Source organism: Engraulis encrasicolus, unplaced genomic scaffold (assembly GCF_034702125.1).
Source record: "Engraulis encrasicolus isolate BLACKSEA-1 unplaced genomic scaffold, IST_EnEncr_1.0 scaffold_86_np1212, whole genome shotgun sequence".
Classification (NCBI taxonomy): Eukaryota; Metazoa; Chordata; class Actinopteri; order Clupeiformes; family Engraulidae; genus Engraulis; species Engraulis encrasicolus.
In genome coordinates this window covers 61,285-82,192 of record NW_026946214.1, presented here as the reverse complement: position 1 = coordinate 82,192, position 20,908 = coordinate 61,285, and the positions used below count along the sequence as shown (strand labels likewise).

At 42.8% G+C, this 20,908-nt stretch overlaps 1 protein-coding gene across 1 annotated transcript; it reads left to right on the top strand.

Moving 5' to 3' along the window:
- The first annotated feature begins 1,277 nt into the window (after window positions 1–1,277).
- LOC134444933 (uncharacterized) lies at window positions 1,278–17,685 on the top strand. Its single transcript, XM_063194107.1, has 6 exons — window positions 1,278–1,399; window positions 4,455–4,574; window positions 7,610–7,729; window positions 10,775–10,894; window positions 13,906–14,025; window positions 17,559–17,685. Exons 1-6 carry the CDS (start codon window positions 1,278–1,280, stop codon window positions 17,683–17,685), a joined length of 729 nt encoding a protein of 242 aa, XP_063050177.1.
- The last annotated feature ends 3,223 nt before the right edge of the window (window positions 17,686–20,908 follow it).

Genomic DNA, 20,908 nt, shown 5'->3' with positions numbered 1-20,908 from the left:
CTCTGAAGGCTTTGTCTCTGGCCCTCAGCAGTCGGTGAACGTCTCCTGTGAACCATGGCTTCTGGTTGGCCCTGGTGGTGATGTGTTTTATTTCTGTAACATCATCGATGCATTTTGTGATGTAGGAGGTCACGGTGTCTGTGTACTCCTCAATGTCAATGTGGTTGCTGTGGGTGGCAGCTGTTTTGAAAATGTCCCAATCTGTGGTTTCGAAGCAGTCCTGTAGTCGTGAGACGGCCCCCTCTGGCCATGTTCTCACCTCCTTCAGAACTGGTTTGGTGAGTTTTGCCCTTTGTCTGTAAGCTGGCAGTAGCAGGATCGTTAAGTGGTCTGATAGTCCGATGTGGGGGATGGGCTTTGCCTTGTATGCTCCTTTCTGAGGGGTGTAAACAAAGTCCAGGGTGTTTTGTCCTCTTTTTGGGAAGTTAACATGTTGGTGAAATTTTGGAAGTACTGTTTTGAGATTTCTGTGGTTAAAATCTCCCAAGACTACTGTGAAGGCATCTGGGTGTGCATCTTGTTGTTCACTGATGCCCCGATGCAGCTAGTTCAGTGCCTCGCTTCTGACGCTGTTGTTGTTGCTGGGAACGAGATACACTGCGACTAGTAGAATAGCGGATATTTCTCTTGGTAAATAGAAGGGTCGGCACTTGATGATCATGAACTCCACTAGTGGAGAGCAGTGTCTCTGTACCACCGTAGCATTTTTGCACCAAGCATCATTGTGTAAACACATATTCCTCCCCCTCGTTTTTTCTCTGCAAGGGCTCTGTCCGCTCGGTGGCACGTTAGTTGCTCCAGTTGTAAAGCCGAGTCGGGTATGCCATCGTTCAGCCATGACCCCAAAACATAATCTATGTAGTGGTATTCCTATATAAAGTCCTTGGGGTCATTCATTTCCCCTCTTGGTCAGATTAGTCTCAAAAACAGCTCGGTCGCTCGAGGGATAATATTTCATCCCATAAAGTCTGTCTGTCTGTCTGTCTGTCTGTCTGTCTGTCTGTCTGTCTGTCTGTCTGTCTGTCTGTCTGTCTGTCTGTCTGTCTGTCTATCTACCTACCTACCTACCTACCTACATACATACCTATCTACCTATCTATCTATCTATCTACCTATCTATCTATCTATCTATCTATCTATCTATCTATCTATCTATCTATCTATCTATCTATCTATCTATCTATCTATCTATCTATCTATCTATCTATCTATCTATCTATCTATCTATCTATCTATCTATCTATCTATCCACATTCTTCTCTCTCTTATTGTCTAGGATGCAGGAGTCTGTGTCTAAGAGGAGACCACCTTCTCCGGCACCCACCTGTGTGTCTATGAAGAGTGACATGTCCAAAGATGGCTTCATTAACTTTAAAGGAGGAGACGCTTCACCTCAACAGTAATACGACACACACTCACACACACACTCTCTCTCTCTGTCACACACACACACACACACCAGTGCTTGACATACTGTAAACTTTAACGTAAATGACCACCAGCCATTTTGGCAACTGTTTGTCCCGAGTCTTTAGCCATTTCGTTTTTCTGCTTGTCATCAGGTTTTTTTTTTCATAACAATTTATGAAACTTTTGTCACACCAGAGAAAAAGTTACCTATCCAAATGGCTACTGAGGCTGAAATTGCTACTAGCCACAGTCAAGTTTTACCAGCATTTGGCCGGTTGGTAGGTGCCAATGTCAAGCCCTGACACACCCACACACAGACTGTGGGTACAGTGGGAGTCGAACCTGGCCCTTCAGCCATCTGTGAGCATGGTGTTAATGCACCTCCAATGGCCTTAAGCCCTCGGCACGCTTGCTGCGAGCTGAAATTTCGCACGTCACCGCGAGCAACCGACTGTACACTTTAAAAGCAGCAGACCAACACGTAAATACTGGAAACATCCCAATAAATTCTTCAAATATTTCAAATTTTTGACGGGAGAATTCATTTCAGGCCAGAGCGTTACTTTTCTCCGTATCTGACACCAACACTGCACTCAGCAAGGATTGGAAGCTCCAAACCAATCGTGTGCGAGTCATAACTAACCACATGCCTTATTAGAACTAGGCTTTTATTCTGACGGACTGCCATGCCTATTGACGACACGTGCTGTTACTGTTACATACTTCAGACATATAAACCAATCAAGTCTTAAATCAACATCTGGCACTCACTTGAGTCTGACCAGCGCACTGCTCGAGAGGTGCAGACGAGTACAGAAAATTAGTGAGTTAACCATGTGAGACCTGAACCATGAAAGCAATGAGAGGAAATTCTATTTTTTTGGAATTTGCTTCAATATTGATCCCTTATAAGAAATGTAAAAAAAAAAATCAAAATGTTGTTAAGGTCACTGAGATATTTAATGCATCATATATGATGCATCAGGATTTAAAGAAATGACAATTCCAATTTCATGACCATTGAAAAATGACTTGTAATGCATTTACAACTTTTTTTTCATTTAAAAAAGTTGTCAGACAATTTAATTTGAGGATTATCTTTAAATATTTAATGAGATCCTGCCATTTTTTTAGGCTATCCTTGTTTTAGCAGGACCATATTTTACATTTCCCACAGCCTGGTTGGGTAATTTTTTTAAAATCTATGTAAAAACATAGCTGATCGAATGCTTAACAGCCTTGTTATGAGTGTAATATTGATCATTATTCATTTTTGATGTGGAATTTGAATATATGGGTCCATTACTACAATTGGACCATTTCTCCATTCACTTCAATGCATTTTTTACGAGATCATAATTTCAACATTTTGCATTACATTTTCAAAATTGCAAGTAAAACCTGTTTCTTAAGGCAATATCTTTGTCTTGAAGTAAAACAACTTGTGTGCTTTGTTAAATGATCGCCGTGGTATGCTTTGTAAGTTTCCCTATGGCAAAATGCGTTGATGGCTGACTTCCTGCCACCGCCGGATGGTGCTTATTTGTTTCATCAGTTTTAGCACGATCTCTCTGCAACACGGTGTAAAATTATAAAATCTTCCTTGATTAATTGCACAAAGCAAGTGTTCAAATTAAAGGATGTAGAGTTGGATTACTCTTACTGCACATCACCAGCACCTGGACAAGTGGTTGTGCACAGGGATGTTACTTTGATGTAGAGTTATATTTCGGAAATTTTTACACAAACCCTTTGCAATTTGACGATATCTCAGCGTCGGTCAGGGAAACCGCTTCTACCCCATTTTTGTATTTTTCGCAGAGCTGTGGTCAACTTGTTGTCGACCGCTGCTCTCTTGTGGCGGTTTCCGTGTACTGCAGGACGTTTGGAAATGACATGCGGGATGTTTTTGAGATCGATTTTTTTTGTGTCAGGGCTTTGAATTTGATGAATCAAATATGATGCGTCCGGTGCGATAGCCGTGACAACGTTGAGAAGGACCAATAATTGATTGTTGATTAAACAGAAAGTAATGCGTGCCAGCCTTTCAGAAAAACATTTCCAAACCCGATCACCTCGTATGATCTGAATACACTAGTTTTACTCACTCCTTTTGAAAATCGGCCGGTCACCCCAAGTTAAACTCACTTGCAAGGCTCTCATACCGGTGCGTCACCTAGCCTGGCTGTGTTTCCCGGTGTTTCCCAATTGACATAAATAATGCAGGGAAACGAGCGAATCACGAAAGCCTTTCTGTGTTGCATCAGGTTGAAAGAAGGCGTTGTCCACAAAGGTTTTTGTCGACCTATTTTTCTAAAAACATGTGGAGTAATTTCTTTCTGCTTGTTTTCAAAACAAGCAACGTCTGGTGGCCCGAAACCTAGCTTATCCTAGCTATCAGCTGGTTGCTACTCTCAGGTACACACACAGCACAAAGCCTCATCCATACAGCAAGCCCACTCTGGTTGCTCCGTGCCTGCAGCTCGCCTAGGGGTCGCTGTCGAGAGAGCACAGCCCTGAATGGAGCCGGCACGCCTCCGTTGGTGCCCCTATAGTGCAGTACCACCCGGAGAAGTGGCGACTCTGTTTCCCATTTCATTCTCTCCAAAAACAGGAGGACTAAGCCAATCAGAGACGCATTTCCACGAGAAACCCGGAACAGCCTCTCGTTTCTCCACAAGTCACCTTGCTAGCTTTCAAAAATGGCTTGAAACAAAGCAACCAGAACGTTTTTAAAAACAGGACCAACTCGTAACACATTCAATAGCAATGGGGAACACAGCAATATTAATGAAATGACGTTGAGACGTTGACGTTGAGAGTAACAACAGTAGCTAAAGGCTGAGCCTCCAGCAGTAACAACAGTATCTATCTATCTATCTATCTATCTATCTATCTATCTATCTATCTATCTATCTATCTATCTATCTATCTATCTATCTATCTACCTATCTATCTATCTATCTATCTATCTATCTATCTATCTATCTATCTATCTATCTATCTATCTATTTATCCACATTCTCCCCTCTCTTATTGTCTAGGATGGAGGAGTCTGTGTCTAAGAGGAGACCACCCTCTCCTGTACCCTCCTGTGTGTCTATGAAGAGTGACCAGTCCAAAGATGACATTGTTAACTTTAGAGGAGACTCTTCACCTCAACAGTAAGACACACACTCACACACACACACACACACTCTCTCTCTGTCACACACACACACCAGTGTTTCACATAAACTTTAGATCACCAGCCATTTTGGCAACTGTTTGTCCCGAGTCATTAGCTATTTCGTTTTTCCGCTTGTTGTCAGTTTTTTTTTTTTTACAATGTATGCAACTTAATGGATTTGTCACAGCAGAGAATAAGTTACCTGTCCAAATGGCTTCTGAGACTGAAATTGCTACTACACACAGTCAAGTTTTACCTACATTTGGAAGGTGCCAATGTCAAGCCCTGACACATACACACACACAAACTACAGTGGGAGTCGAACCCGGGCCTTCAGCCATTCGTGAGCATGGTGTCAATGCACCTCCAATGGCCTTAAGCCCTCGGCACGCTTGCTGCGAGCTGCAAATTGCGCGTGTCACCGCGAGCAACCGACTGTACACGCTTGCTTTAAAAGCAGCAGACCAACACGTAAATACTGGCGGGGGGCAGAGAGAAGAGCATTGCGATCCGGAAATTGGAAACATCCATTTCAGGCCAGAGCGTTACTTTTCTCCGTATCTGACACCAACACTGCACTCAGCAAGGATTGGAAGCTCCAAACCAATCGTGTGCGAGTCATAACTAACCACATGCCTTATTAGAACTAGGCTTTTATTCTGACGGACTGCCATGCCTATTGACGACACGTGCTGTTACTGTTACATACTTCAGACATATAAACCAATCAAGTCTTAAATCAACATCTGGCACTCACTTGAGTCTGACCAGCGCACTGCTCGAGAGGTGCAGACGAGTACAGAAAATTAGTGAGTTAACCATGTGAGACCTGAACCATGAAAGCAATGAGAGGAAATTCTATTTTTTTGGAATTTGCTTCAATATTGATCCCTTATAAGAAATGTAAAAAAAAAAATCAAAATGTTGTTAAGGTCACTGAGATATTTAATGCATCATATATGATGCATCAGGATTTAAAGAAATGACAATTCCAATTTCATGACCATTGAAAAATGACTTGTAATGCATTTACAACTTTTTTTTCATTTAAAAAAGTTGTCAGACAATTTAATTTGAGGATTATCTTTAAATATTTAGTGAGATCCTGCCATTTTTTTTAGCCTATCCTTGTTTTAGCAGGACCATATTTTACATTTCCCACAGCCTGGTTGGGTAATTTTTTAAAATCTATGTAAAAACATAGCTGATCGAATGCTTAACAGCCTTGTTATGAGTGTAATATTGATCATTATTCATTTTTGATGTGGAATTTGAATATATGGGTCCATTACTACAATTGGACCATTTCTCCATTCACTTCAATGCATTTTTTACGAGATCATAATTTCAACATTTTGCATTATATTTTCAAAATTGCAAGTAAAACCTGTTTCTTAAGGCAATATCTTTGTCTTGAAGTAAAACAACTTGTGTGCTTTGTTAAATGATCGCCGTGGTATGCTTTGTAAGTTTCCCTATGGCAAAATGCGTTGATGGCTGACTTCCTGCCACCGCCGGATGGTGCTTATTTGTTTCATCAGTATTAGCACGATCTCTCTGCAACACGGTGTAAAATTATAAAATCTTCCTTGATTAATTGCACAAAGCAAGTGTTCAAATTAAAGGATGTAGAGTTGGATTACTCTTACTGCACATCACCAGCACCTGGACAAGTGGTTGTGCACAGGGACGTTACTTTGATGTAGAGTTATATTTCGGAAATTTTTACACAAACCCTTTGCAATTTGACGATATCTCAGCGTCGGTCAGGGAAACCGCTTCTACCCCATTTTTGTATTTTTCGCAGAGCTGTGGTCAACTTGTTGTCGACCGCTGCTCTCTTGTGGCGGTTTCCGTGTACTGCAGGACGTTTGGAAATGACATGCGGGATGTTTTTGAGATCGATTTTTTTTGTGTCAGGGCTTTGAATTTGATGAATCAAATATGATGCGTCCGGTGCGATAGCCGTGACAACGTTGAGAAGGACCAATAATTGATTGTTGATTAAACAGAAAGTAATGCGTGCCAGCCTTTCAGAAAAACATTTCCAAACCCGATCACCTCGTATGATCTGAATACACTAGTTTTACTCACTCCTTTTGAAAATCGTCCGGTCACCCCAAGTTAAACTCACTTGCAAGGCTCTCATACCGGTGCGTCACCTAGCCTGGCTGTGTTTCCCGGTGTTTCCCAATTGACATAAATAATGCAGGGAAACGAGCGAATCACGAAAGCCTTTCTGTGTTGCATCAGGTTGAAAGAAGGCGTTGTCCACAAAGGTTTTTGTCGACCTATTTTTCTAAAAACATGTGGAGTAATTTCTTTCTGCTTGTTTTCAAAACAAGCAACGTCTGGTGGCCCGAAACCTAGCTTATCCTAGCTATCAGCTGGTTGCTACTCTCAGGTACACACACAGCACAAAGCCTCATCCATACAGCAAGCCCACTCTGGTTGCTCCGTGCCTGCAGCTCGCCTAGGGGTCGCTGTCGAGAGAGCACAGCCCTGAATGGAGCCGGCACGCCTCCGTTGGTGCCCCTATAGTGCAGTACCACCCGGAGAAGTGGCGACTCTGTTTCCCATTTCATTCTCTCCAAAAACAGGAGGACTAAGCCAATCAGAGACGCATTTCCACGAGAAACCCGGAACAGCCTCTCGTTTCTCCACAAGTCACCTTGCTAGCTTTCAAAAATGGCTTGAAACAAAGCAACCAGAACGTTTTTAAAAACAGGACCAACTCGTAACACATTCAATAGCAATGGGGAACACAGCAATATTAATGAAATGACGTTGAGACGTTGACGTTGAGAGTAACAACAGTAGCTAAAGGCTGAGCCTCCAGCAGTAACAACAGTATCTATCTATCTATCTATCTATCTATCTATCTATCTATCTATCTATCTATCTATCTATCTATCTATCTATCTATCTATCTACCTATCTATCTATCTATCTATCTATCTATCTATCTATCTATCTATCTATCTATCTATCTATCTATTTATCCACATTCTCCCCTCTCTTATTGTCTAGGATGGAGGAGTCTGTGTCTAAGAGGAGACCACCCTCTCCTGTACCCTCCTGTGTGTCTATGAAGAGTGACCAGTCCAAAGATGACATTGTTAACTTTAGAGGAGACTCTTCACCTCAACAGTAAGACACACACTCACACACACACACACACACACTCTCTCTCTGTCACACACACACACCAGTGTTTCACATAAACTTTAGATTACCAGCCATTTTGGCAACTGTTTGTCCCGAGTCATTAGCTATTTCGTTTTTTCCGCTTGTTGTCAGTTTTTTTTTTTTTACAATGTATGCAACTTAATGGATTTGTCACAGCAGAGAATAAGTTACCTGTCCAAATGGCTTCTGAGACTGAAATTGCTACTACACACAGTCAAGTTTTACCTACATTTGGAAGGTGCCAATGTCAAGCCCTGACACATACACACACACAAACTACAGTGGGAGTCGAACCCGGGCCTTCAGCCATTCGTGAGCATGGTGTCAATGCACCTCCAATGGCCTTAAGCCCTCGGCACGCTTGCTGCGAGCTGCAAATTGCGCGTGTCACCGCGAGCAACCGACTGTACACGCTTGCGTTAAAAGCATCAGACCAACACGCAAAATACTGGCGGGTGGCAGAGAGAAGAGCATTGCGATCCGGAAATTGGAAACATCCATTTCAGGCCAGAGCGTTACTTTTCTCCGTATCTGACACCAACACTGCACTCAGCAAGGATTGGAAGCTCCAAACCAATCGTGTGCGAGTCATAACTAACCACATGCCTTATTAGAACTAGGCTTTTATTCTGACGGACTGCCATGCCTATTGACGACACGTGCTGTTACTGTTACATACTTCAGACATATAAACCAATCAAGTCTTAAATCAACATCTGGCACTCACTTGAGTCTGACCAGCGCACTGCTCGAGAGGTGCAGACGAGTACAGAAAATTAGTGAGTTAACCATGTGAGACCTGAACCATGAAAGCAATGAGAGGAAATTCTATTTTTTTGGAATTTGCTTCAATATTGATCCCTTATAAGAAATGTAAAAAAAAAAATCAAAATGTTGTTAAGGTCACTGAGATATTTAATGCATCATATATGATGCATCAGGATTTAAAGAAATGACAATTCCAATTTCATGACCATTGAAAAATGACTTGTAATGCATTTACAACTTTTTTTTCATTTAAAAAAGTTGTCAGACAATTTAATTTGAGGATTATCTTTAAATATTTAATGAGATCCTGCCATTTTTTTTTAGCCTATCCTTGTTTTAGCAGGACCATATTTTACATTTCCCACAGCCTGGTTGGGTAATTTTTTTAAAATCTATGTAAAAACATAGCTGATCGAATGCTTAACAGCCTTGTTATGAGTGTAATATTGATCATTATTCATTTTTGATGTGGAATTTGAATATATGGGTCCATTACTACAATTGGACCATTTCTCCATTCACTTCAATGCATTTTTTACGAGATCATAATTTCAACATTTTGCATTATATTTTCAAAATTGCAAGTAAAACCTGTTTCTTAAGGCAATATCTTTGTCTTGAAGTAAAACAACTTGTGTGCTTTGTTAAATGATCGCCGTGGTATGCTTTGTAAGTTTCCCTATGGCAAAATGCGTTGATGGCTGACTTCCTGCCACCGCCGGATGGTGCTTATTTGTTTCATCAGTATTAGCACGATCTCTCTGCAACACGGTGTAAAATTATAAAATCTTCCTTGATTAATTGCACAAAGCAAGTGTTCAAATTAAAGGATGTAGAGTTGGATTACTCTTACTGCACATCACCAGCACCTGGACAAGTGGTTGTGCACAGGGATGTTACTTTGATGTAGAGTTATATTTCGGAAATTTTTACACAAACCCTTTGCAATTTGACGATATCTCAGCGTCGGTCAGGGAAACCGCTTCTACCCCATTTTTGTATTTTTCGCAGAGCTGTGGTCAACTTGTTGTCGACCGCTGCTCTCTTGTGGCGGTTTCCGTGTACTGCAGGACGTTTGGAAATGACATGCGGGATGTTTTTGAGATCGATTTTTTTTGTGTCAGGGCTTTGAATTTGATGAATCAAATATGATGCGTCCGGTGCGATAGCCGTGACAACGTTGAGAAGGACCAATAATTGATTGTTGATTAAACAGAAAGTAATGCGTGCCAGCCTTTCAGAAAAACATTTCCAAACCCGATCACCTCGTATGATCTGAATACACTAGTTTTACTCACTCCTTTTGAAAATCGGCCGGTCACCCCAAGTTAAACTCACTTGCAAGGCTCTCATACCGGTGCGTCACCTAGCCTGGCTGTGTTTCCCGGTGTTTCCCAATTGACATAAATAATGCAGGGAAACGAGCGAATCACGAAAGCCTTTCTGTGTTGCATCAGGTTGAAAGAAGGCGTTGTCCACAAAGGTTTTTGTCGACCTATTTTTCTAAAAACATGTGGAGTAATTTCTTTCTGCTTGTTTTCAAAACAAGCAACGTCTGGTGGCCCGAAACCTAGCTTATCCTAGCTATCAGCTGGTTGCTACTCTCAGGCACGCACACAGCACAAAGCCTCATCCATACAGCAAGCCCACTCTGGTTGCTCCGTGCCTGCAGCTCGCCTAGGGGTCGCTGTCGAGAGAGCACAGCCCTGAATGGAGCCGGCACGCCTCCGTTGGTGCCCCTATAGTGCAGTACCACCCGGAGAAGTGGCGACTCTGTTTCCCATTTCATTCTCTCCAAAAACAGGAGGACTAAGCCAATCAGAGACGCATTTCCACGAGAAACCCGGAACAGCCTCTCGTTTCTCCACAAGTCACCTTGCTAGCTTTCAAAAATGGCTTGAAACAAAGCAACCAGAACGTTTTTAAAAACAGGACCAACTCGTAACACATTCAATAGCAATGGGGAACACAGCAATATTAATGAAATGACGTTGAGACGTTGACGTTGAGAGTAACAACAGTAGCTAAAGGCTGAGCCTCCAGCAGTAACAACAGTATCTATCTATCTATCTATCTATCTATCTATCTATCTATCTATCTATCTATCTATCTATCTATCTATCTATCTATCTATCTATCTATCTATCTATCTATCTATCTATCTATCTATCTATCTATCTATCTATCTATCTATCTATCTATCTATTTATCCACATTCTCCCCTCTCTTATTGTCTAGGATGGAGGAGTCTGTGTCTAAGAGGAGACCACCCTCTCCTGTACCCTCCTGTGTGTCTATGAAGAGTGACCAGTCCAAAGATGACATTGTTAACTTTAGAGGAGACTCTTCACCTCAACAGTAAGACACACACTCACACACACACACACTCTCTCTCTGTCACACACACACACCAGTGTTTCACATAAACTTTAGATCACCAGCCATTTTGGCAACTGTTTGTCCCGAGTCATTAGCTATTTCGTTTTTCCACTTGTTGTCAGTTTTTTTTTTACAATGTATGCAACTTAATGGATTTGTCACAGCAGAGAATAAGTTACCTGTCCAAATGGCTTCTGAGACTGAAATTGCTACTACACACAGTCAAGTTTTACCTACATTTGGAAGGTGCCAATGTCAAGCCCTGACACATACACACACACAAACTACAGTGGGAGTCGAACCCGGGCCTTCAGCCATTCGTGAGCATGGTGTCAATGCACCTCCAATGGCCTTAAGCCCTCGGCACGCTTGCTGCGAGCTGCAAATTGCGCGTGTCACCGCGAGCAACCGACTGTACACGCTTGCGTTAAAAGCATCAGACCAACACGCAAAATACTGGCGGGTGGCAGAGAGAAGAGCATTGCGATCCGGAAATTGGAAACATCCATTTCAGGCCAGAGCGTTACTTTTCTCCGTATCTGACACCAACACTGCACTCAGCAAGGATTGGAAGCTCCAAACCAATCGTGTGCGAGTCATAACTAACCACATGCCTTATTAGAACTAGGCTTTTATTCTGACGGACTGCCATGCCTATTGACGACACGTGCTGTTACTGTTACATACTTCAGACATATAAACCAATCAAGTCTTAAATCAACATCTGGCACTCACTTGAGTCTGACCAGCGCACTGCTCGAGAGGTGCAGACGAGTACAGAAAATTAGTGAGTTAACCATGTGAGACCTGAACCATGAAAGCAATGAGAGGAAATTCTATTTTTTTGGAATTTGCTTCAATATTGATCCCTTATAAGAAATGTAAAAAAAAAAATCAAAATGTTGTTAAGGTCACTGAGATATTTAATGCATCATATATGATGCATCAGGATTTAAAGAAATGACAATTCCAATTTCATGACCATTGAAAAATGACTTGTAATGCATTTACAACTTTTTTTTCATTTAAAAAAGTTGTCAGACAATTTAATTTGAGGATTATCTTTAAATATTTAATGAGATCCTGCCATTTTTTTTTAGCCTATCCTTGTTTTAGCAGGACCATATTTTACATTTCCCACAGCCTGGTTGGGTAATTTTTTTAAAATCTATGTAAAAACATAGCTGATCGAATGCTTAACAGCCTTGTTATGAGTGTAATATTGATCATTATTCATTTTTGATGTGGAATTTGAATATATGGGTCCATTACTACAATTGGACCATTTCTCCATTCACTTCAATGCATTTTTTACGAGATCATAATTTCAACATTTTGCATTATATTTTCAAAATTGCAAGTAAAACCTGTTTCTTAAGGCAATATCTTTGTCTTGAAGTAAAACAACTTGTGTGCTTTGTTAAATGATCGCCGTGGTATGCTTTGTAAGTTTCCCTATGGCAAAATGCGTTGATGGCTGACTTCCTGCCACCGCCGGATGGTGCTTATTTGTTTCATCAGTATTAGCACGATCTCTCTGCAACACGGTGTAAAATTATAAAATCTTCCTTGATTAATTGCACAAAGCAAGTGTTCAAATTAAAGGATGTAGAGTTGGATTACTCTTACTGCACATCACCAGCACCTGGACAAGTGGTTGTGCACAGGGATGTTACTTTGATGTAGAGTTATATTTCGGAAATTTTTACACAAACCCTTTGCAATTTGACGATATCTCAGCGTCGGTCAGGGAAACCGCTTCTACCCCATTTTTGTATTTTTCGCAGAGCTGTGGTCAACTTGTTGTCGACCGCTGCTCTCTTGTGGCGGTTTCCGTGTACTGCAGGACGTTTGGAAATGACATGCGGGATGTTTTTGAGATCGATTTTTTTTGTGTCAGGGCTTTGAATTTGATGAATCAAATATGATGCGTCCGGTGCGATAGCCGTGACAACGTTGAGAAGGACCAATAATTGATTGTTGATTAAACAGAAAGTAATGCGTGCCAGCCTTTCAGAAAAACATTTCCAAACCCGATCACCTCGTATGATCTGAATACACTAGTTTTACTCACTCCTTTTGAAAATCGGCCGGTCACCCCAAGTTAAACTCACTTGCAAGGCTCTCATACCGGTGCGTCACCTAGCCTGGCTGTGTTTCCCGGTGTTTCCCAATTGACATAAATAATGCAGGGAAACGAGCGAATCACGAAAGCCTTTCTGTGTTGCATCAGGTTGAAAGAAGGCGTTGTCCACAAAGGTTTTTGTCGACCTATTTTTCTAAAAACATGTGGAGTAATTTCTTTCTGCTTGTTTTCAAAACAAGCAACGTCTGGTGGCCCGAAACCTAGCTTATCCTAGCTATCAGCTGGTTGCTACTCTCAGGTACACACACAGCACAAAGCCTCATCCATACAGCAAGCCCACTCTGGTTGCTCCGTGCCTGCAGCTCGCCTAGGGGTCGCTGTCGAGAGAGCACAGCCCTGAATGGAGCCGGCACGCCTCCGTTGGTGCCCCTATAGTGCAGTACCACCCGGAGAAGTGGCGACTCTGTTTCCCATTTCATTCTCTCCAAAAACAGGAGGACTAAGCCAATCAGAGACGCATTTCCACGAGAAACCCGGAACAGCCTCTCGTTTCTCCACAAGTCACCTTGCTAGCTTTCAAAAATGGCTTGAAACAAAGCAACCAGAACGTTTTTAAAAACAGGACCAACTCGTAACACATTCAATAGCAATGGGGAACACAGCAATATTAATGAAATGACGTTGAGACATTGACGTTGAGAGTAACAACAGTAGCTAAAGGCTGAGCCTCCAGCAGTAACAACAGTATCTATCTATCTATCTATCTATCTATCTATCTATCTATCTATCTATCTATCTATCTATCTATCTATCTATCTATCTATCTATCTATCTATCTATCTATCTATCTATCTATCTATCTATCTATCTATTTATCCACATTCTCCCCTCTCTTATTGTCTAGGATGGAGGAGTCTGTGTCTAAGAGGAGACCACCCTCTCCTGTACCCTCCTGTGTGTCTATGAAGAGTGACCAGTCCAAAGATGACATTGTTAACTTTAGAGGAGACTCTTCACCTCAACAGTAAGACACACACTCACACACACACACACTCTCTCTCTGTCACACACACACACCAGTGTTTCACATAAACTTTAGATCACCAGCCATTTTGGCAACTGTTTGTCCCGAGTCATTAGCTATTTCGTTTTTCCGCTTGTTGTCAGTTTTTTTTTTTACAATGTATGCAACTTAATGGATTTGTCACACCAGAGAATAAGTTACCTGTCCAAATGGCTACTGAGACTGAAATTGCTACTACACACAGTCAAGTTTTACCTACATTTGGAAGGTGCCAATGTCAAGCCCTGACACATACACACACACAAACTACAGTGGGAGTCGAACCCGGGCCTTCAGCCATTCGTGAGCATGGTGTCAATGCACCTCCAATGGCCTTAAGCCCTCGGCACGCTTGCTGCGAGCCGCAAATTACGCATGTCACCGCGAGCAACCGACTGTACACGCTTGCTTTAAAAGCAGCAGACCAACACGTAAATACTGGCGGGGGGCAGAGAGAAGAGCATTGCGATCCGGAAATTGGAAACATCCATTTCAGGCCAGAGCGTTACTTTTCTCCGTATCTGACACCAACACTGCACTCAGCAAGGATTGGAAGCTCCAAACCAATCGTGTGCGAGTCATAACTAACCACATGCCTTATTAGAACTAGGCTTTTATTCTGACGGACTGCCATGCCTATTGACGACACGTGCTGTTACTGTTACATACTTCAGACATATAAACCAATCAAGTCTTAAATCAACATCTGGCACTCACTTGAGTCTGACCAGCGCACTGCTCGAGAGGTGCAGACGAGTACAGAAAATTAGTGAGTTAACCATGTGAGACCTGAACCATGAAAGCAATGAGAGAAAATTCTAATTTTTGGGAATTTTCTTCAATATTGATCCCTTATAAGAAATGTAAAAAAGAAAAATCAAAATTTTGTTAAGGTCACTGAGATATTTAATGCATCATATATGATGCATCAGGCTTTAAAGGAAATGACAATCCCAATTTCATGTCCATTGAAAAATGACTTTTAATGCATTTACAATGTATTTAAAAAAGTTGTCAGACAATTTAATTTGAGGATTATCTTTAAATATTTAGTGAGATCCTGCCTTTTTTTTAGCCTATCCTTGTTTTAGCAGGACCATATTTTACATTTCCCACAGCCTGGTTGGGTATTTTTTTTAAATCTATGTAAAAACATAGCTGATCGAATGCTTAACAGCATGAGTGTAATACAGATCATTATTCATTTTTGATGTGGAATTTGAATATATGGGTCCATTACTACAATTGGACCATTTCTCCATTCACTTCAATGCATTTTTTACGAGATCATAATTTCAACATTTTGCATTACATTTTCAAAATTGCAAGTAAAACCTGTTTCTTAAGGCAATATCTTTGAAGTAAAACAACTTGTGTGTTTTGTTAAATGATCGTCGTGGTATGCTTTGTAAGTTTCCCTATGGAGCAAATGCATTGATGGCTGACTTCCTGCCACCGCCGGATGGTGCTTCATCAGTTTTAGCACGATCTCTCTGCAACACGGTGTAAAACTATAAACTCTTCCTTGATTAATTGCACAAAGCAAGTGTTCAAATTAAAGGATGTAGAGTTGTATTACTCTTACTGCACATCACCAGCACCTGGACAAGTGGTTGTGCACAGGGACGTTACTTTGATGTAGAGTTATATTTCGGAAATTTGTACACAAACCCTTTGCAATTTGACGATATCTCAGCGTCGGTCAGGGAAACCGCTTCCACCCCATTTTTGCATTTTTCGCAGAGCTGTGGTCAACTTGTTGTTGACCGCTGCTCTCTTGTGGCGGTTTCCGTGTACTGCAGGACGTTTGGAAATGACACGCAGGATCTTTTTGAGATCGATTTTTTTGTGTCAGCGGGGAGAGGGCTTTGAATTTGATGAATCAAATATGATGCGTCCGGTGCGATAGCCGTGACAACGCTGAGAAGGACCCATAATTGATTGTTGAATAAACAGAAAGTAATGCGTGCCAGTCTTTCAGACAAACATTTCCAAACCCGATCACCTCGTATGATCTGAATACACTAGTTTTACTCACTCCTTTTGAAAATCGGACGGTCACCCCAAGTTAAACTCACTTGCAAGGCTCTCATAGCGGTGCGTCACCTGGCCTGTCTGTGTTTCCCGGTGTTTCCCAAATGACATAAATAATGCAGGGAAACGAGCGAATCACGAAAGCCTTTCTGTGTTGCATCAGGTTGAAAGAAGGCGTTGTCCACAAAGGTTTTTGTCGACCTATTTTTCTAAAAACATGTGGAGTAATTTCTTTCTGCTTGTTTTCAAAACAAGCAACGTCTGGTGGCCCGAAACCTAGCTTAGCTTAGCTATCAGCTGGTTGCTACTCTCAGATACACACACAGCACAAAGCCTCATACATACAGCATGCCCACTCTGGTTGCTCCGTGCCTGCAGCTTGCCTAGTGTAACGGAGGCTAACTAGCACAGAGTTGGCGTGGAACGTTGGTAAACCTCCCTCCGATAGCTTCATACAGTCTCGTGCCGTTGGGCCGAGAGACTAGTTTCTTGGCCCAGCGGTATCGTACTGTGTCTCCCATTGCCGAACCGTTGTAGTTGACGAGGTCGCACGTTCGATCCCCGAGGGGGGTGAACAGGTGCAAGATGACCTCCGTCACAGTGGTGCCGCTGACCCGGGATGGGAGTGAGGTTTAAGGGGGAGAGTGTAACGGAGGCTAACTAGCACAGAGTTGACGTGGAACGTTGGTAAACCTCCCTCCGATAGCCTCATACAGTCTCGTACCGTTGGGCAGAGAGACTAGTTTCTTGGCCCAGCGGTATCGTACTGTGTCTCCCATTGCCGAACCGTTGTAGTTGACGAGGTCGCACGTTCGATCCCCGAGGGGGGTGAACAGGTGCAAGATGACCTCCGTCACACTAGGGGTCGCTGTCGAGAGAGCACAGCCCTGAATGGAGCCGGCACGCCTCCGTTGGCGCCCCTATAGTGCAGTACCACCCGGAGAAGTGGCGACTCCGTTTCCCATTTCATTCTCTCCAAAAACAGGAGGACTAAGCCAATCAGAGACGCATTTCCACGAGAAACCCGGAACAGCCTCTCGTTTCTCCACAAGCCACCTTGCTAGCTTTCAAAAATGGCTTGAAACAAAGCAACCAGAACGTTTTTTAAAACAGGACCAACGCGTAACACATTCAATAGCAATGGGGAACACAGCAATATTAATGGAATTACGTTGAGACGTTGACGTTGAGAGTAACAACAGTAGCTAAAGGCTGAGCCTCCAGCAGTATCTATCTATCTATCTATCTATCTATCTATCTATCTATCTATCTATCTATCTATCTATCTATCTATCTATCTATCTATCTATCTATCTATCTATCTATCTATCCAAAGACGACTTCATTAACTTTAGAGGAGACACTTCACCTCAACAGTAGGATCACCACTATTGTTCATCTCTCTCTCTCTCTCTCTCTCTCACACACACACACACACTCATCCCTCTCTTATTGTTTAGGATGGAGGAGTCTGTGTCTAAGAGGAGACCACCCTCTCCTGTACCCACCTGTGTGTCTATGAAGAGTGACCAGTCCAAAGATGACATTGTTAATTTCAAAGCAGGAGATTATTCACCTCAAGAGTAAGATCAGCAGTCTCTACTATTCACCTTTCTCTCATTCGCACACACACACACACACACACACACACACACACACACACACACACACACACACACACACACACACAGATACGCACACACGCACACTCGCACACACGCACACAAACACACACGCGCACACACACGCACACGCACACACACACACACACACACACACACACACACACACACACACACACACACACACACACACACACACACACACACACACACACACACAGTGACATTGAACAAATCACTGTCAGTAAATGTGTGTGTGTGTGTGTGTGTGTGTGTGTGTGTGTGTGTGTGTGTGTGTGTGTGTGTGTGTGTGTGTGTGTGTGTGTGTGTGTGTGTGTGTGTGTTACACAGCTCAACAAGGCGTGAGGAATCCCACTCTGCTGTAGTGAGCCCTTGTGAGCCCTTAAGGAAGCAGAAACCCAGTCAACCAGAACTCAGGCCTTCAGGACACAGACAGCCCTGTGATCACAGGTGTGTGTGTGTGTGTGTGTGTGTGTGTGTGTGTGTGTGTGTGTGTGTGTGTGTGTGTGTGTGTGTGTGTGTGTGTGTGTGTGTGTGTGTGTGTGTGTGTGTGTGTGTGTGTGTGTGTGTGTGTGTGTGTGTGTTTCATTAGATTTGAATAATTAGAACACAGCATAATTACCAACAGGCTCGGACTGGGAACGATTTTCGGCCCTGGCATTTTCCCTCTACACCGGCCCCCGCCGACCTACGAGCCACCCCGCCACAAACCCACACACACACACACACAAAAACACGCATTCATCAACCCATCCGTCCATGCCAAAAACCCAAGCAATATGACACCAGCATGAATGAACACAACACATCTTCACTGCCATTTCAATTTCACATTGAACTGCATAGAAGCACAGTCGTCCGTGTGTGTCTGTGTCTCTGTGTGTGTGTGTGTGTGTGTGTGTGTGTGTGTGTGTGTGTGTGTGTGTGTGTGTGTGTGTGTGTGTGTGTGTGTGTGTGTGTGTGTGTGTGTGCGTGCGCGCGCGCGCTACCTTACCTTACAGGGGGCCATATGGGGATTGCGATGCACATCCTGGTGCGGTAACTCGGCCTAATCTTTTTGCCACCTTGTCAACAATTCTGTCTGTCACTTGATAGATGAAAAGTATAAGTGAGCGACATAACATGACCGCAATCCATCAGTTGTTGCAGCCGTTTCACTCAATGTTTGCCGAGTGCTGACATCAGCTGCTCACAAAACAGGACGCTACTGATCCACTAATACAGCCTCGTCTCGGGAACTTTCCTAGCCTCGCACATCTCGGTGTTGATTGCATCTCTCGTCTTCATTGGGCGCTTTTGCTGCATATTGGCTATGTCATGCCACTGGTTCATAAAAGATAGAATCGGACATCTCTGCGTTGACTTATCCTCTCGATGCACTGTTTTAGCAAAGCCCACTGCAGATTCATGAATCCAGTAACCCATACGAACTCCGCGAAAAAAAAGTTAAAGCAGTTAACAGATAGTCCGAGTCTTTTTGTGTTTCCGTTTGGGTGTTTTTTTTAATGATTGCGTTCGCTCCGGAAAGTTTACAGACGTAAGCTAATCCTTCCTCACTGAAGGAATAGCTAGGCTAGCATGGTGAGCTTGATAAACAACTTCAAGTTCTGTATTATCCTCATATCCTGTGAGTCTTTCTTCGTGCTGCCCAGGTCATGGAACCTCAAAGTCCATACAATTCACTTTGCTTTGTGCCTGAACTGACGTTTCCAGTATGTTGCCCAGCCCTCATCCTCGCATGCTGAACTTGTAGGGATGTAGGAATCACTGGCAAAACGAAAACTACTGGCGAAGCAAACAAATTATCTATAGTTATAGTTTCACTTAGCCATTATAAAACACACTGACGCTCCATCAACACTTTGTTATGTTTGTCACGAATGCTCCCTCTTCTCTTTTTGACACGTCTTTCTTTACATGTTATGCTATCCATTGTCGGAGGACTGGTGAGCGACGATATGAAAATAAATATGAATCCCACAGCGTGGTTATACAAGGTTGCCAGACAAGACTGATCTTTTCCAGCCTAAAAACAAATGCTCAAAACCCGCGTGGAAACACTAAATCCCACACAATTTGAAATATATTCTATTGATGTCTAGCCATAAATCTGCAGAGAAACCCACCCAAATGCTATTGCAACCTTTTTTTGACCACAGACGGTCATCCCAATCTTGCCCTATTTGGCAACACTCCCGGCGAACATTACATCCGCGTTCCCATGAACCTATCAGAAGGAAGACAGGCGCCTTCAGATTACAACCCCATCATGCACTGCTTTACATTTCCATCTGCCCACCGTCACAAAGATGAAAGTGACATGGAAGGGGTATATATACTGTACCCCTTGCATTATGAAATGTGGCTACTCAAGACACAATTATGGCATTTACATGTGTCCGGAATCACCGACTTCGACTGGTCTAAAATCCAGGGCTGGTATCAGCGCAAGGTGCCGGTCTAAATTGCGTTAGGGCCGCGACGGCCCAAATGCCCGGTATCACAGATTGCCAGTCCGAGCATAATTATCAAACACATCTTTGTGATTCTAGTTCATATAAATTCCTGTTTTTTTCACTCTCAGCCCAGAACTTGATCAAGTGCAGGAAATGCAGCAGATCCACAAGTCTCATCTGCAGAAGAGATTTCAGTGTCTTGTTGAGGGCAGCATAGAGCAGGGAGAGTCCACAGAACTGAACAAGGTCTACACAGACCTCTACATCACAGAGGGGGGCAGGGGAGAGGTCAACGAGGAACACGAGATCAGACAGATAGAGAGAGCATCCTGGAGACAAGACAGACATGACACATTCAGTCATCAGGGAGACGAGGATTCCAATGACTCAGAGGGAGACGAGGATACTGATGACCCAATCAAATGCAGAGACATCTTTAAACGTGGATCTAGACGAGCCAACCCCATCAGATCAGTGCTGACTAAGGGAGTGGCTGGCATTGGAAAAACGGTCTCTGTGCAGAAGTTTATTCTGGACTGGGCTGAAGGGAAAGCCAATCAGGATGTCCACTTCATATTTCTTTTTCTTTTCCGTGATTTGAACCTGATGAAGGAGAAGAAACTCAGTCTGGTGGGTCTTATACAATGCTTTTACCCCAAAATAAAAGTAGAAGAAATACTCACCAGTTCAAAATACAGAGTAATGTTCATC

What these genes read in the sequence shown, in the direction of transcription:
- LOC134444933 (XM_063194107.1), top strand. Translation starts at nt 1,278, where the DNA reads ATGCAGGAGTCTGTGTCTAAGAGGAGACCACCTTCTCCGGCACCCACC. An exon ending in GGAGACTCTTCACCTCAACA is followed by an intron (nt 7,730 to 10,774) that starts GTAAGACACACA and finishes CTTATTGTCTAG; the next exon opens with GATGGAGGAGTCTGTGTCTA. An exon ending in GGAGACTCTTCACCTCAACA is followed by an intron (nt 10,895 to 13,905) that starts GTAAGACACACA and finishes CTTATTGTCTAG; the next exon opens with GATGGAGGAGTCTGTGTCTA.